We start from the raw sequence: 25,942 nt of genomic DNA, 5'->3' as shown, positions 1-25,942 counted from the left end.
TGTAAAATTTTTAAAACGATAGATAAATCCTGCTGATCACTTCCTGGTTTATTGAGAATTCTTCAATATGATTGGATGTTTAGCCTGCTTGATGACATCACTGTTGTTGGACGCAGAGACCCCTTATAACCAGTGCCAGAATGAAATTAACATCGGGAAAAGTGAAATCCACAAGACAGAACTCGCTAAATCTTTGAGGTCAGTGACAAGCCATTATTCCATTGCTCATCACGAAACTTGGGGCAAGATGTACACTAGGCCTACAGACCAGGCTTAAGTTATTTTACTTTGTCGTGCCACAGATAACACTTGCAGTGAGTATGCTCAAATGTCAATTGAAACCATCAAGTTACCCAATGTAAAATCTTTGAAAAGCATATATGCCAGGTTTACATAGAATCGAATGGATGGGATATGTAAGAAATGCAAGTTAAGCATAGAAGTTAGTCACTGCAGCACGCAATGCTGCCGTTATTAGGAATACCTCACAGGTAGTTAGCTCGGGATTTTGGCACAAATGACAATTATGCCAGTTTCACAATTTATTGAAAAAAGCCAAGTGCCAAAACTAATAATCCAAAAAGGATTTTAAACACACACTATTCCTCAATGTATGATCTGTACAACCTGGTTTAAGATACTGTACACTACACAATTTCTTCAGGATTTACTTGGTTTTGTATAATGGATTCAAGAGTCAGAGAAAATAACAGGTACGTTTACATAGTTGCAAACTTGACCGTATCAAGAGCTGCAGATGTCAAACTGCAACTGATACTCAGCTTTATAAATGCGATCTGAATGTCAAAAATAGAAAGATTTTTACACTTCAAGAAACTATTAAAAGAGCAAGTCGTTTTCTATGCACTACAGCCTGCGACAATCTTAACATGTTGATAAAATTCACATATTATTAAAATTTCCACATTGGGTTACTGCCTTGTATTCCACACCAATTTAATGGTTGATGCAGATTGACCGTGTTCTCTTTATGAGCTGCAAACATCTTTTCTTGGTCCTCAACAATATCCTTTGTAACATAAATTCTAAACAATTTCACAAACCCACATGGTAAATTGGGTATGAATGAAAGTGATGCCTCTTTAATGAGTAACTCACACAAAGCTTCATTCTGAATTGATATCCTCTTTGGAATATAATCACAAGGGGGTCGGTTAGCTCAGTTGGTTAGAGGGCTAGAGTGTGGCGCAGGATGATGCCAACAGCACAAGTTCAATTCCTGTAGTGGCTATGGTAGTTCATGGCTCACACATGATGTGGAGTGGTGTCCCTCAAGCTATATAACCAATTGTCTCTCTCTAATGGAGAGTTGTGCCCATGGTCTTTTGTAGATTATGGCTAATTACCAGGATTGCACTTCTTAATGGTATGTTTATTTTTCCAATAGAATTATATCAGGGCTTTAAGCGTTAAATTATGAGAACAGGCTGCAGAAACTTGATTTGTAGCACCTGAAGTTTGGAAAGTGGAGGGGTGGGGACTGTGAGAAATGGAAGTTATTCTTTTTAATATATTTGGGGAATATTGTGTGTGTATGTGGGTGTGTATAAATGATTTAAATGAAATGAGCTGGGCCAAGGTTACGAGGAGACAGGTTGTCTGAGTGGTTTAAAACATGAAAGGATAGAGGCGTTAGGTTTGAGGTACAAGTAAATAGGTTAGATCTAACATTTACATTTTTAGATAAGTTGAGAGTTTGTTTGAATATCAAAGGGAAGTCAGAGGCAACAAGAAATACATTTGCATCTTGGAGTTCCATAGGTAAACAGAACAGGGTATATTACATTTTACTGACCCGAAAACAGAGGAAAAAATAGAAACATGAAAGATTTGTTTGGAAGGATTCGAGTTTCAAAGAGGTGTGAAAACAATGGAATCTGAGATGGGGGGTGGGGGGAAGGTATTTTAGAGTTACTGTGGAAAGCTTAAGGTAGCTGTTGAGCTGTTAGCTGAAGCTTTAGGCTGAGAGAAGGTGCAGTTTGATTCAGTCAAGCCAGAGAAATCTTGGGCTGCAACAAGCAGTTTTGTTCTGAAGCCTTGGATTTCCACAGCAGAGGGAAAGAGAGTTAGAAGTTATGTGGTATGCCTTTATTAAATCTACAGCAGTTTGCCTTGGGTAATATTACTGGATTTTTATAGTTAAACATCTATAAGGGAGTGTTGCCTGGAAGGTATTTATTTGGGGGTCTGGCCAAGTGGGGAGTCTTTGGGGGGGAATGTTTTGTAAGACTAATTTTTAACTGTGCAACTGTAATCTTATGTGCTTTTTCTTTTATTCTTGTTAATAAAACTTTTACTTTAAACTTTTAAAATCCCAAAAGTGTTACTGGGCTTCTTGCTGCTGAGATCAGTGCATTTTATCAGAATATGATAAAAAGGTATGGCCTGTAAGCCAAGCTTCCCTCTGGGATTTGGTTTCTGCAGAAATTAATATCGGCTGTGAGCATAACAGGGTGAAGGGTGATCGAGTGAAAACACTTAAAAAGATCAAGGGATTCGTTAGGGGGGAGACAGAGAAACTACAGTAAAATCCCAATGAGTCAAATCCCAGGGGATCTGCTCACAAATTAGTGTTAACTGGAGCTTCGTGATGGCCAAGGAAGCCCCATTCACAATTGAATGCATCTCTATGTAGCTCTATGTATTTCTACTTAAAACAGTAAATGTGTGAAAAAGTCTTTGTTCAATTTGTTCACACTTTATAAAGGCCTGACCTTGTAAGAGGCCGGAACTTTGCACTGAAAAAATGGTCAGGGGTTAGCTGTGGAAAAACTAATCTTTTTCTGCTCTGAAACGTGCGAGATATATTCCACCATGTCATCAATGCAGTCAAACGTGTTTTCGTGCTGCAGTGCAAAATCCTGGAGCATGGCTCCATGGTTTTTCACTTGCTGTATCAACTTCACCTTCTCTCCGATCGACAACACTTAACTTTCTCTCAGATTTAGCCATACTCGCAGGCTTTGCATGTCCTTTCACAGGGAGACCGCGATGTCAAATGATGGCTTGCTAGGTGCTCCATGATTTTACTCCTGTGTGGTCTAACTGCCCTCTGATTGGTCGACGTGGTCATATGACAAGCATAGACAAAATCGGCTAATCCGGAGTTACCAATGCAGAGTTTTGGCATATCACAGGCATCGTTCCATGGGTTTTGCTATTCTGCTGGTGGGCATGGTTGACAACTTCAACATACCTGGAATTTTGTGTCATCCGAGTTTGACTAATGGTGATTTCACTGCATTTCCTCTGGTGGGTGAATCCAGAACATGGGGGTACCAATCTTAGCTTTTAAAGGACTGAAGCACATTATTTTCTCACTCAAAAGATAGCAGAAATCAGCTCTCCCTTCAGAGGCTGGGTCACCAGAAATGTTAGATTGAGATCAATAGATTTTTGTTAGACAAGGGCATCAAGATATATGGAGCAACACTAGGCAAATGAAGTAGAGATACTGATCATCCACCCATCCATGAGCTGATTAAATAGCAAAATAGGCTCGAGGGGCTGAATAGCCTAATCCTGTTCCTATGTAATGAGAACCATTTGTTTCTTCCTTCAAAGGATATTCAATGTTCATAGTTTGTAAACAAAGTTTTTAAGTATTTCTTTGCCTGGAACCAGATCTTTCAATAGGGAATGAATCATGCTTTCAGCATACCAAGGATTCACTGAGGAAAACATTCAATAAATCTAAATAAGATTTCAAATGTAATCACTAGAACTGCTACTCAGTTATTTTAAAAGACTTAAATATTTTAAAAATAGATTGGCTCCACATATACACATTTAACTGTACAGAAAACATTTCACCTAAGTAAAGTAAAGATAAACTTAAATCCTACAATCTTTAGTAGGAATAAAAGAAACATATAATTAGTGGATTAGAATTTTAGGAGTATTACAGGTCAGTATCACAAATGAGGGATCAAAATAAGGTTAGAAACCACAAGGCTGCACAAGTAGTATCTAAAAACATAATTTGGACTCAAAAGTTAACTCTTCTTAAAAAAAAGTAAAACTCATTGGTGAACTTAATTACATTTGGCTCCCCTCCGCTCCAGAAGCACCAAATGGACTAGCATATATTTCTGCTAATATGTGGAAGGGGAAGGGGAAGAGAAAGAGAAAGATAACTGGCCTTCTACCCACTAATTACTAGGAAGAACAAATATTCTGTAAGCAGAAAACTCCCAGCAGAAAAGACCTTTATGTTCACGTTATGTACTACTGTTGAGTAAAGCGTTTCATATTCTTGGATTTGCTATGGTCAAGTATTAAGCTTCAACCCTACGGCGACAAACCCTCTCAACAGAATACAAAAATGAAATCCATATATACCAAACTTGTCTGGAGTCATCATTTCACAGCTTTGGCAATAAATAATCCCTGTAGGTCTGCATGCAGTGCACAATTGTACAAGATACCAAGCATTTTTATGCTGTGACCTAATGCTGTAATGTGGATGCAGCAACTGATGTGTGCATCCAGATTAGAGGATGTAAAACCCCCAACTCGGAGGAAGATCTGCTTTACACGAGGGCAGAGTCAAAACCTATGGGTTAGACAGCTTTACAATTGTGAAAGGCCCACAAATTTCAAGATAGTTTTAACAGCTTCTCACCATAAATCAGGACATTAGGTAAGGTCAAGGCTCACCCACTCTTCGAGCACATTATTCCTTCTGTGCAGCAAGTCAAATTTTAGGAACATGGCCTCAGGAGAATGGGCTGAGCTCAAAATTAACTTACAGAATAGTTACCCTGTAAGATTAAATGATGCATTTCAACAGCAAATGTAAGCTTGACATCACTTACACTTTTAGCAGTGTAAGCAACCAGTACAGTTATCCCACCCCATTTAAGCCCCTGTCCATCAATAAAAAGTGCCGACTTGTGCGCTGAATCAGATGTAGAAATTAGGTTCATTGCGCGCGCGCCCCCACCCCCCCCCCCCCACCCCCCTCAACTAGCCACTGATTTATTTTGCTAGAAGAAGCCAACTAGCTGTCAGCTTTTATTTTTGCCAAATTTGACTCTCACCACCTGAAGGCATTAACTCCCTACTATAATTTGGTTGCAGTGGTACCCTCTGGTACCTCACTCAAGTAGCTATCAGCCATATGAGAGGCTGAACACCAGAGTGCCAGCAGCCTGATGACACCATGGGCATACCCAACCTGTCCTCAGCATGCATGTTCTCACAAATTTAGAAGGGATGGGGGTGAAATGGATAACAAATCAGGAGTGGAAACTGTGGCTATTTTTCGTCCTCAGCCAAAGGGAGCTAAATCCAGTCGCAACATCTTTCCATAGTTTCATACAGCACAGAAAGCGGTTACTCGGCCCATCGTACCTGTGCCCCTAGGTAAAGCTATCCAATTAGTGCCACCACTTCATCATACTAAAAATAATGCAAAGATAAAGCACTGTATGATTATCCCTTGTAGGTAACCAACAGCCAGCTAAGCTTTATTTTTGAGCTAGTTTGGGTATAATTTGGGACAAAGAAATAGAAATACAATCACTTTAAAATACAGAGCCTTCAAAATGAAGTCATTTGCTTTGTTATGCAGAATTCAACTGAGTTTTATCTTAACTTACCTTGCTTTCTGAACCAATTGTCTCAGTCTCTCACCTGAAAGAGAGGACAGTTCTATGGGGGGGGTGTGTGTGTGTGTGTGTGTGTGAGTGTGAGTGAGAAAAAGGTGGGGAGAGGTGCACCACGGATGAGACCAAACACATCTACTTACAACTGGACTCTCTGAATAGCAAGTACCAGCTGGAAATCTGGTCAACTTGTCAACTAAGGGTGAGCAGGGGATGACTGAGGCATCCTGTCATTGCCCTGACTGAGATCAGCCAAAGCAGGATAAACAAAGTAGCCTCGCTTAGTTCACAAGAATCTTTACGGTGCATGAGGAGGCCATTTGGCCCATCCAGTCTGCACTGGCTCGCTGAAAGAGCAATCTACCTAATCCCACTCCCTCAATGTATCCCCATAACCTTGCACATTCTTTCTCTGTAGGGTTCAGTTACTTACTAGCTTTACTATCTGATCAACCAAGGGAAGCTTATGTGAAATATTCAAGGCATGCCAAACTCAATTTGACATCTGATATCAAGATTAAGAAAGGAAAGCTCACCATGTGGCATTACCTACCCAAGGCACTTCATGAGTGCCTGTGTGTAGGAAATCTACACACAGGAGCTGTAGAATCCAGGCAGTGTTGTGAAGGCATAAAAAGCACAAAATCCAATTTTTAAAAAAAAATTGCAAGAAAAGACAACAAAACCATTTGGTAGTACAGAATTTGAGAGTTGCTGAAAAAAGAGACACGTCTAAGCTTTTTGTTTGGCACTCATCAGGACACTTTCAAGAATGTCAATGTGAGGAGAAGACGACAATTTATACTGTACGTGAAGAGAATGCTGATTGGTTGGCAAGTGTTGCTGCCATGGAGAAGGCACCACTGCAGGATAATGGCTACCCTGATCAGATCACTTCACGCTGTATATCACGCAAGCTCATGAACGGGCCTAAGACTATCATTTTTGGCCCTGAAAAGTGCCCAGTCTACCTCAGATGACTCTGGAAGGGCAAGGTACCTCAAAAACTTGTGCAACAGGTGAAGCTAGCTGTTTCATGCTGCTACTATGCAGTAGCAACACGAGTGGTATTTGCCACTAACAGAATACTGCTGTCAAGCCTAAAAGACGTTCGGCCTATCACACAAATGAGTAAGGGTATATGAATTTCAGTGCCAGTGTGATGCTAGGTTATGTACGCCGTACGTCCCAAAGGCTGACGGATCATATCAAATAGCATGTCCCAGCCGCTGTTTGCAATGGACAGGGTACAGACTGTACACAACCAGCCCGTTTCAAAATTCAAAACACAGTGTCCAACGTTAGATGTGATGCTACAATTGGAAATTTGCTTAATAATCCTCAGCATGCTATGAATTACGCTGACAACCAAATTTAAGATCGTTAGTTGGGCTCACAGTGTGGCGCATGTGTGTGTTTTGGAAGCTACATATATTAATACGGAGAGCCCTGTTCTTTGTCAGCTAAACAAAATAAGTGACGGCCATTTGCTGACTCATTGCTCAGATCAATGCTTTGGCCAATCAGGGCCAAGCTGCTTGATTTAAATTTCAAATAATGCTTGGCAGTTAACTGTCAGTCACCATCAGTGGTGCTCTCCACATGGCAACGCCACTTGCCAATCAATCAGCACTCTTCACATACAGTATAAATTGTTGTTTTCCCCTTATATTGGTATTCTTGCAAGTGTCCTGATGAGTGTAAGATGAAAAGCTTAGACATGTCTCCTTTTATCAGCAATACAAAACCCTTTCTTTTATTTCCCCACTAACCCTTGCTTTGCCCCTCTAACGCCACTTTCAACCCTACAGATATGCCAAAAATGCTCGCTGAGAAGGTTCTTAGTCAGAGTTCAGAGGGGGGGAGGAAGTACCGGAGGAAATTTCTAGTGTGGTAAAGCCCAGTGAGTAATTCAAATTCTGCCTACATACTTAAAATATAAACACAGTGCTTTGATTGCTGGGAGGCCCAGGGGAATGAAAGTCTTCCCGGGTCAGACATTATTGTAGATTTTCAGTTCATGCAGTATGAAACACTAAACTATTTGCATCAAATTGACTTTATTACTGAAATTAACCCTAAACAGCAATATATTTATAAGCTACATTAATTCTGCTCATCCCATTAACTATTTCCCTCATACCTTCATGTCTTTTAAGTTTCAATTTTATTTCTTATACTCAACTTCCTTTTTCTATCCTATATATTTCTCATAGATTCTTCTGTTTCTCCCAAGTTTATGATCTATAAATCAGTAAGACATTTTTTGTCTGCATCCGCATCAATAAGAGCCATCAAAAGTTTTAGATTTGTCCAAAAGGTTTCTTATAATGTGCGCTACTGCTTACTTTGCAGAGACATAAAGCTTTAGTGTTGGAATTAGTGTATAGAACAGAGGAACAAGAGAAAATGAAACACAACTTTCTATCCATTCCATCTAGCAATGGAACTTTTTTAAAAATTCATTCACGGAATGTGGGCTTCGCTGGCCGGGCCAGCATTTATTGCCCATCCCTAGTTGCCATTGAGAAGGTGGTGGTGAGCTGCCTTTTTGAACCGCTGCAGTCCATGTGGTGTAGGTACACCCACAGTGTTGTTAGGGAGGGAGTTACAGAATGTTGACCCAGTGACAGTGAACGACGATATATTTCCAAGTCAGGATGGTGAGCGACTTGGGGTGGGGGGACTTCCAGGTGGTGATGTTCCCATCTATCTGCTGTCCTGTCCTTCTAGATGGTACTGGTTGTGGGTTTGGAAGGTGCTATCCAAGAAGCCTTGGTAAATTCCTGCAGTGCATCTTGTAAATGATACACACTGCTGCTACTGTGTGTCGGTGGTGGAGGGTGTGAATGTTTGTGGATGTGGTGCCAATCAAGGGGGCTGCTTTGTCCTGGGTAGTGTCAAGCTTCTTGAGTGTTGTGGGAGCTGCACTCAACCAGGCAAGTTGGGGGTATTCCATCACACTCCTGACTTGTGCCTTGTAGATGGTGGACAGGATCCTAGTATTGACCCCATAACATTGACACTGGAATGGCTCTCTGCTACACCCCACTCCCAAAAATACACTGGAGGTGCTAGCCATGGTCATTCATAGATGCCCTAGGACAACAATGTCCTAGCCAAAATGTACGTCACAGTTCAAAAACCTCACTGAATTTTAGTTTGGCTTTTGTAGAACATGTTATTGCTATTCAGGTACATTAAAGTTCATAGCTCTGAAGAAGAGTCATACGGATTTGAAACGTTAGCTCTGTCTTTCTCTCCACAGATGATGTTAGACCTGCTGAGTTTTTCCAGCATTTTCTGTTTTTGTTTCACATTAAAGTTTAATGTTTATTTGGTAAAAGACAATAGCATATCCCCTCCCATTATTTTCCAAAAGAACACAAAACATCCCGGTTAAAATCCAATTTATAAACGGAATTGGGTAAACAGAGCAACTTTAAAATGAAATAAAAGAAAGACTTGAATTTGCATAGCACCTTTCATAGCCAAAGTGTTTTACAGCCAATTAAGTACTTTAATTGGAGTGTTGTCACTATTGTAATGTAGGATATGCAGCAGACAATTTGCACACATTCTTCCATAAACAGCAAAAGGATAATGGCCAGATAATCTGTTTTTGTGATTCTGATTGAGAGATAATCATTAGTCAGGACACCAGTGATAACTTCACCCCTCCACTTCAAAATAGTTCCATGGAATCTTTTACATCCACCTGAGGGGGCCTTGCCTTAAAGTCTCATCCGAAAGACACCATCTCTGACAGTGCAGCACTCCCTCAGTATGACGATGGAGTGTCAGCCTTGATTTTTGATCCTGGAGTGGAACTTGAACCCACAACTTTCTGATGCAGAGGCACAATGGTCCATGAAGATTAGTTTAAATTCAGAGAGCAATACATATTTCAATGTAAAATGTACAAAGGATATTCTTAAAAGAAAATAGTTAGTTTTCCCAATGTTCAGTTGGAGGAGCTTTTAGCTCATTCATAACTTAATGTCCGACAGATAGGGAAAAGCATGCAAGTGTCTGAAGGTGGTGATGGAGAGCGAGAGGTGGTTGTCAACAGCATGTAATAGAAACACGTATCTATTGAGTAATGTCACCAAGTATTAGCAGCATGTAGACAAGAAAGACTGGGGAGGGGTAAGGACAAGAACAAATCCCTGAGCAACTTGAGAGGGTGGTACAGGCCTGATGTGAAAAGTCACTGTTTATGCATTGGCTACATACAGGCAGGTGTGAGCAGTTCCACAGAGCTGGACAAAGGAAGAGCAACAATGGAGTAAGAATGGAAAATCAACTGGATCAAATTCTACAGTGGAGTCAAAAAGAACAAGAGATAATGCAGTGCAGCTACAGTTACAATTATGTTCTTGAGATTTTGGATGTCATTTATGACTTTGGTCAAGGCAATCTTAGTGTTATGAGAAAGATGGAAGACGGACCAAAGTGATTCAAACAGAAATTAAAACATTAAACAGAGGTCCTGTCTACCCATTCAAGTGGATGTAATGGCATTTATTTAGAAGTTAAAGCTAAACATTTATTCAAGAGCTAGGAGTTCTCTCAAGGCTAACATTATCCTCTCAATAAACAACACGAAAACAGATCGGTCATTTATCTCAATGTAAAGCAATTCACTGTACGCAAAGTGACTTGAGAAATTTGAGCAATGTGAGAAGCCATTATATAAATGCAAGGGCTTCTTTTAAAATTTCTACAGCATTTCACCTAGAGAAGTTTGTGCACTAGTTAAACTCGAACTACTCAGCTAAATCAAACTGAGAAAGCAGTTACACAAAGAATGTAAAGATGTCCTAGGCCCAACCATCTTCAGCTGCTTCATCCATGGCCTTCCTTCTATCATAAGGTCAGAAGTGGAGAGGTTCGCTGATGATTGCACAATGTTCAGCACCATTCGTGACTCCTCAGATACTGAAGCAGCAAGACATGGACAATATCCAGGTTTGGGCTGACAAGTGGCATTCGCATTCGCACCACACAAGTGCTGGGCAATGACCATCTCCAACAAGAGAGAACCTCACCATTGCCTCTTGACATTCAATGGCATTACCATCACTCATTCCCCCACTATCAAATTCCTTGGGGTTACCATTGACCAGATACTGAACTGGACTAGCAATATAAATACTGTGGCTACAAGAGCAGGTCAGAGGCTAGGAGTCCTCTGCGGCGAGTAACCCACCTCTTGACTCCCCAAAGCTTGTCCACCATCTACAAGGCACAAGTCAGGAGTGTGATGGAATACTCTCCACTTGCCTCCATAGGTGTAGTTCCAAAAATACTTGAGAAACTCAACACCATCCATGACAAAGCAGCCCACTTGATTGGCATCCCATCCACAAACATATACTCCCTCCACCATTGATGCACAGCAGCAGCAGTGTGTACTATCTACAAGGTTCATTGCAGGAACTCATCAAAGGCTCCTTAGACAGCACCTTCAAAACTGGCGACCACTACCACCTAGAAGGGCAGCAGACACATGGGAACACCACCACCTGGAACTTCCCCTCTAAGCCACACACCACCCTGACTTGGAAATATATTGCCGTTCCTTCATTGTCGCTGGGTCAAAATCCTGGAACTTCCTCCTTAGCAGCACTGTGGCTGTATCTACACCACATGGGCTGCAATGGTTCAAGAAGGCAGCTCACCACCATCTGCTCAAGGGCAAATAAGGATGGGCAATAATAAATGCCAGCCTAGCCAGCGATGCCCACATCCCATGAATGAATTAAAAAAAACAGGTCCACTTTAAATCACCATTAATAACTAACTTGAGAAACAAACTGCTCACGGATCTAAAGATTCAGAGAAAAACAAATGTACAGATTCTGTAGGAAATATCTGGGTTAAAAACAAAATATACCGAACCTGTTAGATACCATCATAACAAAATTTTCCTATTAATAGAAATAAACTGTGTTTTAATACAATGGGGTTCAAACAATGACACAGAAGGATAAAGTGCATATTTGTGCCCAACATTCCTACCAGTTTGAATTCATGGTCTTAGCTACAGCATCTGAGTAGGTCCAGCGAAAGATCGAAAAACTGATCAGCAACCTCTCAGGGCCTGTTTTCTGCATGTCTAAAGGGCCTCCGATCTTTGTGTGTTATTTTATTTCCCCTTGTGGGAGTAAAACAAGGTGGCGCAGGGAAGAGAGAAAGAAACGCACCAGACTATGGAGGTTTCCTGCATAATTAATCAAGCTTTTGTTGAATATATTTTCAATTAAAGTGGAATACATCATCTTTTGTCGAATATTGGTGACTTAATTTGGGAGTGGGGTGGAACAAAGATTTACTGTGATGCATTGTGAAATAAGGGTGAATCAATGTCCAGAGGTAGTCATCAATCCAGACTTACATACATCAATTCAACTAGATACATCAATTCTGATTTTTCGCACTGCTGGGCTCAAATTTCACCTCATTCAATGCAGCCAAAACATTTTAATGGGTGATGGAAACAAAGGTAATGTTAAAATATGTTCCTTTTTTATGCAATTGTTTGATATTTCATTGGTGGCAAGAATACTCTTTAAGAATCATCCCTGTACTGGAATACACATGTGCAAGATTGGGAAAAAAAAACCTATCAGTACCTTTATTAAAACAGTGTACAACCAATATCAAAAATTAAATCGAGTCCTCTTTGAAAAAAAAGACGACCAGCTTTAAACAACAACAAAAATACAGCCAGAAACAGAGTTTGCGCTGCATTGCAGATGAAACTGGGAGGCTGAGGACAGCAAGTACTGCAGAGCATGAGAAAACCTTGAATCAACTGATTAATCTCCCACTCAGACATTATCACAAAGTTCCACAAGATAACAATGGATAAGGGAGGCTTTAGAAAATCCTAGTCTCTCAAATCATAGCATCCAAATTGACTTCGTTACCTAAAATTGAGTCAATTCCAAGCGTGAATTACCCTTTTCAAGAACAACCAACACCAGCCGGAAATCTGCTTTTAATCTCAGATGTGCCTTTAAAAACTAGCCAACCACTTTAAATTCTAGCCACCCACTTTCATATATCAAACATCCAAAGTTTTTGTCGTATTTTTATAAAATCATATGACTAGGAATCATTTGCAGGGTTCTCCTCTGTACAACCTCTAGGCCCGAAATGCTTTGCTTGGATCTTGTTGGCCAATGCTGGGCCCTGCCCTCAGGTGTGATATGATCAAATAACTACAGTTGCAGCACAATATCCATTTAAAAATATTTTTTGAAAAATCACATTGCAATGATACATCTTGCCAACCACTCGCCCCTACCAGGGCTCCGGTGCCGAGCGGGTTATACAAACATCTCTCAAGCTCTTTTATATTTTTCAATTTAACCCAAATGGGAAATAAAGAACATTTATCAATTTGTTTTTACCTTTGGAAACTAAGAGCATTTGCAATTGTAAAGACATCTAGCATCTGCAAACACACAATTCCAGTAAAGCAACCTCATCTCAAACTAAGCTATTTTACTCTTTCCACAGCAACCATCAAAAAGCTGTATCAAGTAATAACTACTAAATGAGAAAGGAAAATAAGAGCCTGTTAAAATCTAGTCAACTGACAACCTGCTTGCATTCAATTGAGGGCAAAAAAAAACTCAAATATACTTCAAAATCAAACCTTCTGACAAACGCCGCAGTTCATTTGATTTAAATTCTGCACTTTGATTCTTCTAAATTGTATATTGATGGATGATCCAATTCCCGGCAACATTTCACTCATAAAAGTCTTTAATACAGAAGATAAAAGTTTTTTTAAAAAATCAAAGAATTGTCAGATTGATTGTTCTATACATAGATGGTTAGGATGCCACAGTGAAGAATCACAAAAATATTTATAGATATTGAAAAAAATACCCACAGGAAAAAAGGCAGTCAGTCCGTAAACATGTCAATGATTTTAAAAGTTCAATAAAACAAACTGCATAGTTGTTCAATCAGATATTTCACTTTCAACTTGAAGAAATCCAAACTCATAAGCTCATTTAAACTGCTCTCACACAATGAAACCTTGCTGTTTTCCTAGGATCTGGGCAATTCTGAAAATAAATACTTCCAAGAAGCCAACTTAGAAACAAATGCATTTTTCTTACACAACTTGATACAAAAATTGTCCTGCAGATAATTCTGCACTATACTTTCCACGCACTCATTTTGCAGAGCTCAGAATTTGCAGTGGTCAACCAGACTCAAACTAATTGTTTAAGTGCAACTGGTCATCTAGACAATTGAATGTTTCGATGTTAGCCCATGGGACTGTACATATGATAAGCTGCTTCTATAGACATCTTTTATTTTGAAAGTCTATTGCATTGGCAGCCCAATAATGATGCTAAATTCTAAGGTTGCGATTCTGTTGAAATGCTCCATCAAATGTGGCTTCATTAAATATCCTGATGGCTGAATGGGTAAGTGAACAAGACAATATGGTACACTACCAAGTTACAAAGATCGGGGAAGTACTAGGTTCAATCACTATCCTATAAGGACTAAGCGGAGTACAACTGATCTCAATCTCTGGGCGAAGGGACAATTGCTTAGGCCCTATTAAGCCCTAAATTACAAATTATTACTACATTATGCAAGAGAAATGTTTCAAACAAAACCTGCAGCAAAATGGAGGCACTCCATTCTGCTAGAAGGTCAGTTTCAAGTTTGCCTGACACAGAAGATTTCTTTAGCGGCAAATATCAAAACTTGCAGCTAGATACAATCTTATAAGTTGCATGAAGCAACTATGCCTGAAGAACTGATCTGATGAAAGGTCATGGACCTGAAAGATGAGCTGTTTCTCTCTCCACAGATGCTGCCTGACCTGCTGAGTATTTCCAGCATTTTCTGTTGTTAATCAGATGCCCATCATCTGCAGTACTTTGCTTCTGTATTGGTGTTTGATTCACTGCCAATTCTATTCCAGGAATGCCCAACTTGAAGAAGTTCTGCCTTTCTCCCTGACAGGTTTTACATTTGTCTCTTTTACCTTATTCACTTTTATTACTTTCTATTTCCTTTCTTGTGTTTGACCAGTTTATCTATCAAAGATTGCTTTCACGGCCACATCTCCTCCCTTATTAACTGTCTCTGTTCTGAAGAAAGGTCACAGACTTGAAATGTTAACTCTGTTTTTCTCTCCACAGATGCTGCCAGACCTGCTGAGTATTTCCAGCATCCTTATACCCAGGAACTGCTGTTTTCAATGAACAAACCAAAATAGATCAATTTGCAATCAAAACAACTTTTGGCAATTGTCTTCAGCTAAAAGCTTAAGGGTTTCAGTACAGTTAGTTTAAAACACACTCAAATCATTTACTAAAGGCAGGAACAAAATAATTCACATTAAGATTGCTTCAATGTCTTATTCACTGCAGGAGTTAATGCAGAAGTTTAATTTATCTTCTTCCACATACAAAATCAGTATGACTGGTGCAATCTATCTGAAAGCTGATCATGCTGGCCAGATTCAGGTGTAAGCAGCAATGTACAAACATGAGCATTGTACAATCTTATCCTTTTTTTAAAAAGGAGAATGAAGTGCTCCCAAATGTAATGGGTTTGGTGAGCCCAGTAAGGGTGCAATGTGGGAGTGCTTTTTAAAGCATTGTTCCGAGTTTAGACCATCTCAATCCCAAAATATGCAATTAAGTTGTAAATAATTTGTGAATTTACAACTGAAAAGTTGATGCCAATGTTTCAGATTGTTCCACTGTCCCCAACTCCCCCCTGTACAGTGCAGCCATAACTTATTTAAGCCAGTTTCTGTTACCAATCAATTCTGGAAAGGAGCAGTTTTCAAATGGTTATTGTCAAGGTTTAAAAGATCAGCAAAATCCCTGCACTGCCATGGAGGTAATGGAAGCAATCCGCTGTCATCCTGTCTAGCACTGGTACGTCCTCATTCATATATGTTTGGATGCAGCACAGTCAGCTTAATTAGTACATTTTACTCCAGCAGTGATTCTCTTAAAATACACAAAATCCTTCGCTGCAGTTATTTTTAAACTTGCCCACACCACCCCTCCCCCTCACTGACCTACAATGGCATAAAGTCTCTGCACTAAATTTGAACTCTTTGCCTTCAAATCTCTCAATGGATTTGAACCACCCCATCTCTGGAACCCTCCTACATTCTTAAAGCCTATCCCATGCCCTTCTGTGCCAACTCTGGCTTTTTGTGCATTCCATCTTCACTTCATCCAACCATTAGTGGAAGAGCTCTCATCCCTACTGTCTGGAACCCCCTCCCGAAAGCCACCTACCTCTCTCCAAACCTTAAAATCCTACTTAAAGCCAACTTTTGAATCACCTTTCCTAAGCAACCTTTTACAGCTTGACATTGTTCTTTTGTCTATTTTATGTTTTTATTTTCTGCAGCCATGTGTGCCAGGTGCCTCCTAGACAGAGGGATGAAATACACCTGGGTGAAATCTCCAGAGCCCCAAAAAGTGCTTTACAAGCAAAGCATAAAATTTGTTATCTCCCCTTCACAGGCTCTCATTTCGCCCAAAGGGCTCCAATACCCATTTAATCTGATGAGCAACCAAACAGCTGCAAGACTTGGAAAAAAAGCCATGTTGGCATCATAGGAGATACACCCAAACTGCCCATGCTCAATGCCACAGGAGATCTACTAGTACACATTGAGGCAGAACAAAATTTGACTGCTTTAAATCAAAACCGCAGTCCTATAGGAATAGCTCTGTCCCCATGCCATGGTCTCTAAAAGCAGCTTTATATTCAGTCACTTGGTAGTACAGAACTTGAATATTGCTGAAAAGAGAGACATGTTTCCAAAAGCTTTCATCTTAAACTCAGCAGGACAAATGCAAGAATGCAAAATTTCAAAAAATCACAACAATTCATACTATAGGAGAAAAGGGTACTGACGATTGGCGGGTCAACTGGGATTAGCCTCAAACAACATAGTCCTCCAGGTATTCGTAATAGGCAGAGTACACACCATACTCAACCAGCTGTACAAAACATCTGTTAGATGTGATTTTGCGACTGGACAGTACTTGCTGAAAACTCCCAAGTGCGCTAATAGCTACACTAACAACCATTGTAAGGTAACCAGTTGAGCTTATAATGTGGTTCATTTATGCTTGCTAGAAACTGCATACATTCATACGTAGGGACCCATTCTCTGCAAACAAAAGGAGTATGTTCAAACCTTGCATGCCATTTTTGAATTCTCCAGAAGCATGGGAAGCCTATAGCTCCCTGCTGCTGTCTGCATGACAACGCCTTGGCCAGAGTCAGCTTGACAGCATTTTTCACCAGTAATATAAATTGATGTGATCATTTGAAATATGCCTTTCTTGTATTTGTCCTGACGAGTGCAAAGTGAAGAGCTTTAGCAACATGTCTCTCTTCTCAGCTTTATATTCCTTTCAAAGTCAGTTTTTTTGGTACACTTGGAAGCATTGTGAGACTTTTGAAGAAAGGTATCACTTCTAAACAGAGAACTGATGTGATCAGAGGAGTTAAAAAAAGCAACTGCAAACAAGTGAACTTTTTTTTTTAAGTGTGCTCAGCAGTCACACCATAGACTGATACACAGGGCAATTGTATGTCATGCCATTTTTTTTAGTGCAAAAATACATTTACTGTATTAACTGACAATATGAAGTAGGCAGAAAAACACTTCTATTGGTCAAAGCGATACCCATCAACATACATTTCTAAAAATCCAATGCCATTATTATCTGTAAAGAACAATCTATCGTTCTTGGCTTGAGATGGGACACAATATTAGTCAATTCTAACAAAGAAAATAATACATTCTGAAGAAACAGTTAATTGGTCAATTCATTGATGAACTTTAGCTACACAAATTATAAAGATTTCTATATCCTTCACAGAATGTTGCACATACACATTTAACAGGATATGCTCCACATTTTTCTTGATTTTACTATCCAAGATCTAGTCAAACACTGAAGGCAGCTCAACCTGCAGAACCAGACAACACTTAAGTTGCCTAAAGTATCAAGTTGAACTGAGCCAATCAATTATGAAACTGTTGTCTGGAAACTTTCAACGTTGAAATAAAATAGACTGGCTGTTTGACAAGGGTGGATCAGACTCATGTATGATGCTACTTGTAGAACAGCCAACCAACATCCATCAATTAGGAGAGATATCACTGGACTAACAGTACAACAGCACGAGTTTGGACCTTGAGCGGGGGGGGAGCAGGGGAGAAAACTGGACAACTGGGCGGGGTGGGGGGGCAGATAGACTGAGAAAGGAGCGATTCCAAGATTTACATATGAAATAGCCAACATATTGACTAAAAGCTGTTTAAAAGTGAGATATATTGTCAAAGCTTTTGGTCTTTCACTCACCAGAGCAAACGCAAGAATCCTAAATGTCCCAATGAGTTGCAAGACGAAAAGCTTCGGCGGCAAGTCTCTCTTCAAGTTCTGTACTACCAAGTAACTGACCGTAAGGTATGATCAAACAAGACACAACCAAAAGCAGCACGTACAACCATGAGACTTCCTTTGCAATAGGCGGAGAAAAAGGAAGCCACAAAGTGAAATGGACAAAACTTCCTGGGGCACCCAAGCTTAACTGCGGATTATTTGCAGAGGAGTTACACACTAATGTTTACATTCCTTCTGAAGACTCCTAACTACCAGATATCAGGTTACAACACTAGCAACTCATCTACTCATAAAAAAGAATTATAAACATCCTCTTCGCTATTAGAGATGGTCAGCAACTATAATGGCAATGTATTCTGCGCTTTATTAGTGGCAATAAATACAAGCTACTCCCCTCAATTACATTTAACTGAAGGATATGCATAGGGCACAGGGCTCCAGTGCTCCATTTGCTGCAGTGCAGGGTTCATAATTGCAATCATTCACTGTGATTCTGGAATGCAGCCCAGAGAGTTCACAGGGGTTAGCTATCTCTGGAAAATTATCTGTACTATGTCTTCATTCCCATATGGCTAGCTGCTGCTATCAGTTGGCACTTAAAAGAAGAGTCCAAACATTCACAATTGAAATACACAGTTCACATGCAGTGAAATGCAGTACACATAACTGAACATCTACATGGAATTATGACCTTTTAATGCAATGAATTATATTTGAATACAAATTTTGAAAGCTTCCCTTTAAAATTAGCATATCTTCCATTCCCCCCCACCCAAAAAAAAGTAACAGTGACATTCTACACAAACCTCACCCCCCACCTGCCCTCCACCCACTTAAAGCATAGCCAATACCTAACTTCCCCATAACTTCGATTCTACTGTACCTGTGGTTGGCCCTACTTCAGAAACAGGAGCGTTGAGAAATATTTAGCCAAGATATGGTGTTACTTCCTGCCTTGGAGACTAGCACCACACAATCTCTGTTCTTCACAAACAGAAACACAGCATCTTATCCAAAAATGCTGTCCCACAATAGCATTGCAAAGCAATCCCCCAATCAGTAAATTACACATGAGTTCAAGTTCCTCTCTCCCCTCCATCACCCACCTCACACATAAAAATAACCTATGGTAACACACTACTAAGAGATCAAAAAATACCCTTTTACCACCATCATTCATCCAGTTTCAGTTGCATTACACAAGTCTATTACTAATCAACCCAAAGGTCTGTAGATTGTTTCAATAAATTGGACAGTTGTAGATTTGATGTAGTTTGAGCTTTAAACTACTTCTTAACTATATAAAACTATACAGTCAGGTAAGTTATTTAAAACAATTTCTAGCATATACATCCAAAGTCTCCACTTTACCTAGAGATATCAGATGAAGGGGTCAAAAATTCCACTGGTCAAAGTTCTGGAACATGCTTGGTATCTAATTTCAAAGTATCCCACTGATCTGTAAAAGTTCTCCAATATTGGGCTCGTTTATTATTTAATAGACTAGGCCCATGTTTCCTAGCATTAAGAAGAGTTACAGGTGATCTCATTGAGAACGTATGAAATTCTTTTGGCTTGACAAGGTAGATGTCAAGAGGATGTTTCCCAGGACTGGGGAGCCCAGAACTAGGTGTCACAGTCTCAGAATAAGCCACTTTGGACTGAGATAAGCAGATATTTCTTCACTCAAAGGGCTGTGAACCTTTGGAATTTTCTACAACAGAAAGCTGCAAATAGCAGTCGTTGAGTATATTCAAGTCAGAGATCAACAGATTTTTAGGCACTAAGAGGTTCAAGGGGTATGGGGATCATTCAGGAAGATGTAGCTGAGGTAGATCAGCCATGATCTTGTTTAATGGTGGAGCAGGCTCGAGGAGTTGAATGGCTTAACACTATCTCTGATGTTCCTATGTACTGGGGGTTCTTTGAACAACAGAATACAAGTACTGGCACAATTTCTATTGGAATAACTAGCAAAAACTCTACTGCAGCATAAAGACCAAACTGTCACAATTGAATTAGGAGTCCTGGGACAATGCTGCAATCAACTCACACCCACGTGAACACAGAACACAATGCTGGTCTTGAGGATATATTTTTAAGGAGTCTGAATAATCAACAAGTTAATTGGAGAGCTCTTTTGCAGTCAGCTAGTGGTTTCTCAGCTTTAAAGTAGCGGTTGCACTTAAGAAGCACTAAATTGGTTGAAGATTTAAAATGAAATGGTTACTGAAAGGAGTTAAAAACAGCACAAGTTGCACCCTAATCAGAAAAGATGCTTCAGTTATTTTCTTCCAATACATGTAAGCATACAATTGAGCAAAATTAAGTTGACTGCAACACTGACTGCCTTTTCAATGACAGCAGTATGTGATCATAGACCAATTATTAACAATTCTTTTCATTTACCATATTCAATACCCATTACTTATTTTGGCACGCTAGGAGGCTGCTCCAACTAAAGTCAGCTGTTCTCTGGTTCACTCTGCTCTGAATCAGATCTAGTACTTGGGATACAATTTTATTCAGTGGAAATAATACTGTTGCTAACCCACACAGTTTGCTGGTTACACTTTGGGGAGACCTGTTAAAATCATGCCACATTTCTCTACACATACACCACCAGTGGTGCAAAAAGTGAATAACTCATTTGAATGCACAAAAAATAACCACAGCTGTTAACCCAACAAACTGGCAGTCCATTAATGGCTAGAAAAAATGAAATATTATACTCTTTGCATACTGTGGTCAAAGAAAACCCCACAGCAACGATAACTCTAAATATGCAAAATTCCATTCAATTCTGATTTTCCACTTATGCTGGTCAAAGTGTCTTCTTGCTAAAAATCTATCTTTTTAATTTAATCTTTAAAAGCCACCAATTGTATTTCTGGGCCATAACTAAATTAGGAACGATTACTACCAAGTAGCAATTAATTGAAATATCACCACTTACATACCTTGTTATAACGTGCCTTAGAGCACAAATATGGAGCATATAGGTATATGCCCTTGGGCCTAAAGCTCAAGGAGAACAAAAAACCTTACTTGAAAACACCAACATAGTCTTGTGTAAATTGGTCATATAAAAATCATCTGATCTTCTACACATTGTGAACTTTTATGTAGTAGACAACGAATCAAATGTAAGCAATGAAAAAGGAATACCATTCAACTCCTGATTTCTTGGTATTACAAAGGTTTCTAGAATAATCAATGGTTATATCATGTCAAAAACCACCTAACCATCTGCATTTTTGCCATTCCATAATGAAGGAACCTTTTTAATAAAGTGAACTTCCCCCCGCAATAAAAAGGAAATTTCTCAAGTCTAATTTTACATGATACAGTTATACCAACAAAAACCCTACAGCATTAATCTTAAAATCATAACATATGGATAATTACTGTGGATTTAGTATTTTCCTGCAGCAAATCTGCATTGAGAAAATTAATGGACACTGATATCCAATAAGAGGCCTAAAGGAAAAATTTCAAATATACCAAAATCAATATATTATGACTCCTCAAATTCAGCTGAGTATAAAGGAATTAAAATAGCAGATTGTGAATTAAATTACTGGGTTGTTAAATCAGTTGGAAAAAGCACTTCATAGGTGCTGTTAGGGCTGACTTAAAAAATGTTTCTAAACTTTTAACCGTTTGGAGATTTGGTAACTGGTTAGTTTAATACCGGGCTGTTCAATTAGCTGGACATATTACTGTATATATACACACAACAATTAGGGCTGGGAAAACTTTAATTTAGATTTAATTATGAAATGTAACAATATGAACATAATTTAAAGGAAGCAATAAGATTGAATTTGCCTTAATTATATTAATACTGGTACTAAAAAAGCTTTCATTTTTCTCAAAATCTAAACATAATATATTAATCCACAATGCAAACATATGGATTAATTGTGCATTTTTATTACAGTTGATGCTTTTTCCAGTGAAACAAGCTTTTAAAAAGGGAGGTAATGCATCAACTAATCACTCAAATGCAATTTCAAACCATAAATGGAAGATTTCACCATGGCTCTTGTAAAAGGCTACCACCTGCTCATACAGGCCATCTGATGTCAGTCCCAAAAGGTGGGTCATTAGGCAAGGTTCGTTGTCATAATCAATTTCCTGGATGTCTCTTCAATCAACACATACACAAAAGCTGTTAGTTCATTTCAAATTAGTTATCTTTGATCCCTTGTCTTTGCTGTGTCAATAGGGTGGCAGCAAAGAAGTTAGTAAATTTGCTCCAGCCCCCCTGCCATGGGGGAAAATATTGTTCCCACTTCTGCATGCTATTTAGTGATCCATGCTGGAAAGTACACACAGAGACATGATTAGGCTCAGCTGTGATGGCTCCCAGTGTCCAATAAACCCACCTACACTTACTGTTCAAGGTCACGTGAACTCCTGCTTAGTAAGGCAACAGAGGGTGCTGGTACCTGTGAAACCACATCCCAGCACAAGCTGCCACTTTTGAGAAAGGAGTAAGAAATGAAAAGTTAGAAATCGCATACCATTTTCAATACCAGATGGCCAGTATATGCACAGAATTTATCAAGGCAAAAGTCTATTCAAACAGTAGGCTAAAAAAATCATACCTGTCTTCATCGCCATCGATTTGTATAGGTATAGAGAACACAGAATTTGAGAGGCTGTTCATTGGGCTAGACACTTGCAAATGCAGAGGGTTACCAAGAATTTCTGGAATAAGAGGCTTCATAGAGGGCTTGCTGTCACTGGACTGAGATGTCTGAGGTATAAGCTGCTCCGAATTCCGTCTCTCCTCTAGCTGGCCTGTACCTTGCTGTATCTGGAAGAGGCTGGTCTGCGACACGTTTGAAGATAAGTTGATCGAACCTTGCATCAGACTCCCAGTTATCAGCGCCTGGGTACTTAACTGTGATTGAACCATGGTTACTGGAGCACTTGGCATAGTAACAGAAGTGGCAGATGCACTAGGCCCCACCGCAGACACACCAGTTGGAACACTTGAAACACCAGTACTTGGCACATTTTGGATGCCAGCAGCCACACTGAGAGATCCACTGGGCAACCCAGGCACCTGACTAACCATTCCAGACTGGAGACCAGAAGCTTGGTGCTGTTGGTTTAAATGTTGTTGAACACCTGATGACCCCAAACTTTGTTGCTGCAAAATCAGACCCGGTGTAGGGCCTGGCTGAGTATTCTGTATCCCTTGTCCACCCTGATTGACCAAATCACAGCTCTGGGCTGGCACTTGTGCTCCACTGGCGGAAGATTGCATCACCATTGAAGGACCAAGACTTGTTGCCTGACCCGCAGATAGGCTTGTATTCTGAACTGCTTTAACCGGTGAAGGCTGAATAACTCCTGGACCCTGCATGACCGGCAGATGTTGCATATACTCTGTGTGACTGTTTGCAATAGTGGACTGAGATGGCAGTAAGTGTGGAAGCTGGGTCTGAGAAAACTGAAACTGCTGAGGCTGGGGAGCAGGGATGTTAGCAGTCTGCTGAGAATTGGTCTGGGAAATCGATGCACCAGGTGTGTGAATGGCCTTGCCATTCATCTGTAGAACGCTGAGCTGCCCCAAGCTACTCTGCAAGTTTACCTGCGACGGATGTTGCTGACCCGCTGCCGCAGGCGTGCTGTATATCTGGGTCGAGGATGCAGCTTGAGACACTGGCAGGCCGCCTGCCGGCTGCTGCTGCTGCCCCTGGGCGAAACTCGGGTGCTGGCCGATCACGTCGGTCTGGGCCAACTGCGTGATGGTGGCGCTGAGGGAAGCGTCTGGCAGGGACTCGGTGCCATGCACGGAGGGCAGGGTGACCGAGCTGTTGGTGGCCCCGAGGCCGCTGTCCCTGTCGCCGCTGCTGCTGCTGCTGCTGCTCCAGGGTGTTGGTGCTGCTGCTGCTGCTGTGCCGGATGCTGTCGGCGGACCGGGCCAGGATGGTGCCGTCCGAGTCGCGGTCGTAGAACTCGGTGCAGGTCCACCGGCCTCTGCGGAAGGGCTCGCCGGAGCCGTGGTCCAGCTTGATGACCCTGAAGCGGGAGGTGCAAGCCACCGCCGGCTGCATGGCGAGCGGGGCGGCGGCGCCGCTGCCAGAGGTGGACGGGGGCGGCGTGGCTCCCGGCGGCGGCGGGGGCAGCCCGCTGTTCCGGCGGCGGCGGGGGCAGCCGGGGTCCCTCCTCCGCCGCCGGTGGCAGGCAGCCGGCTCCCCCCTCCTCCTCCTCCGAAAGCCTGTCCGGCCACATCCCGGTCGTGAGGTATGTTGGGCGAGGTGGCCCCGGGGGTGTCCGCCTCGCCCACGTTGTTGAGGGTCTCGTCCGAGGAGCTGCGCTCGCAGACCTCGGCGCCGTGCTCGTAGTCCGTGGCCCGGGAGGAGACGTCGAAGATCTCCGAGGAGATGTCCTCGGTGCGGGACTCGTCCGGGTCGTCCAGGCTCTCGGTGTCCTCGGTGATGCTGCTGGCCGCCACCTGAGCCGTGGTCACGCTGGTGATCTGGAAGCCGCTCTTCTTTTTCACCGGCATTTTGAACACTTCTCTCTCTCTCACACTCCAAAATATAAATGAGAGAAAAGACTTTTTTTTTTAAAGTGTCGAGCCTTTTTTTTTCTCTCCAACCTTCTCGTCTTTTCCTCTTCCCTCCACCGCCACGGAGGAAGGGGAGAAATAAAAAATAATCAAGTCTGTAGTTTGCAATTCAGTTCACAAAGTGTACGGTGTTGTGTGTGTGTGTGTGTTTTTTTTTTCTTTTTTAAAAACACCAGCTACAGTTCCTTTCCCGTTTTATAATAATTCACAGCAGTTGACAGAGACCATCTTCTCCTCCTCCTCCTCCTCGTTGGGGTGGAAATATCCAGCCAGAGAGAGAGGGAAAAAAATATATATAAAAAGTTCTCTTTTGAATTAGGGAAATAAAAGTCAAATCTTCAGAGTTTGTAGATTGTTCTGTAAAGGGGTTTTTCTTTTCCTCTTCCAAACCCCGTCTCTCTGTCTGACACACACACACGCCCCCAAAAAAGATGAATTAACACAGTTGGGAACAATGTCTGAAGCAAACCATCTCTGCTGCTCCTCTTGGGTCACAACCGAAACATCCTTGGAAAAGGGAGATATGAAGATGATTTGTTCCTCTTTCTCTCTCTCCTCTCCCCCCCTCCCCACCCCAACACCACCCCCTCCTCCTCCTCTCGCACTTCAATCTTTATCCTGGCTTTACTTTTCCTCCTTCAGCAGGGAACGGTCGCACTTTAGCAACGTGTGGATGACTCCAAGCTCCCTTCTCATTAGTCACCGCGACACACCACCACCATCATCATCATCTTCTTCCAGTTACAAGCGCTGCAGGCAGCTCACTCAGGTCCTCTTTCTCATTAAGAAAAAAAAAGAACCTCCCTCTCTTCCCCCCCCCCCCCCAAAACCAAACTCAAAAAAAAAACTCCAACTCCCAATGATATCCTTCAGATTCTTTTCTTCTGACTCTTTGCTCACAGGTCGATGAAATGCAGAGAGAGAGAGAGAGAGAGAGTGTGAGTGAGGGAGAGAGAGAGAGAGAGGGGGAGGAGAGAGAGGAGCTCTGCTTGCTTGCTCTGGTCGAATGGAGAAAGCAAAGCTAAAGCCCCGGGGTTTTGAAAGCCAGTCCCCCGGAATAAGCAGCAGCCGCTCTTGCCTTTTTTTTTTTCCTCCTCTTCCTTCCTGCCTGCCTCTCTTCTCGTTCTTGTTTCACCCCCACCTCCTCCTCCCAGAGAGAGAGAGAGAGAAAATAAAAATCAAATTTAAGCAGCACAAGGAGGTGGCCGGCTCCCCGGGATTAAAAGCAAGGCCGGTGTCGCAGATCCGATGGTGAGTTGTCTGATCTCTTAACTATTCCCCCC

General features: G+C 41.2%; 1 protein-coding gene across 1 annotated transcript in view; it reads right to left on the bottom strand.

Moving 5' to 3' along the window:
• LOC144693979 (TSC22 domain family protein 2-like) overlaps positions 1-24,615 on the bottom strand; it is an 81,085-nt gene extending 56,470 nt beyond the window's left edge. The window contains 3 exon segments of the mRNA XM_078564263.1: positions 22,681-23,934; positions 23,936-24,222; positions 24,225-24,615. Of these exon segments, the coding sequence (XP_078420389.1) occupies positions 22,681-23,934; positions 23,936-24,222; positions 24,225-24,596 (1,913 nt within the window). The 5' untranslated portion in view covers positions 24,597-24,615.
• Positions 24,616-25,942: the final 1,327 nt, after the last annotated feature.

The sequence above is a fragment of the Cetorhinus maximus genome, chromosome 19, assembly GCF_964194155.1.
Source record: "Cetorhinus maximus chromosome 19, sCetMax3.hap1.1, whole genome shotgun sequence".
NCBI lineage: Eukaryota > Metazoa > Chordata > Chondrichthyes > Lamniformes > Cetorhinidae > Cetorhinus > Cetorhinus maximus.
This window is presented reverse-complemented; position numbering and strand designations above follow the sequence as displayed.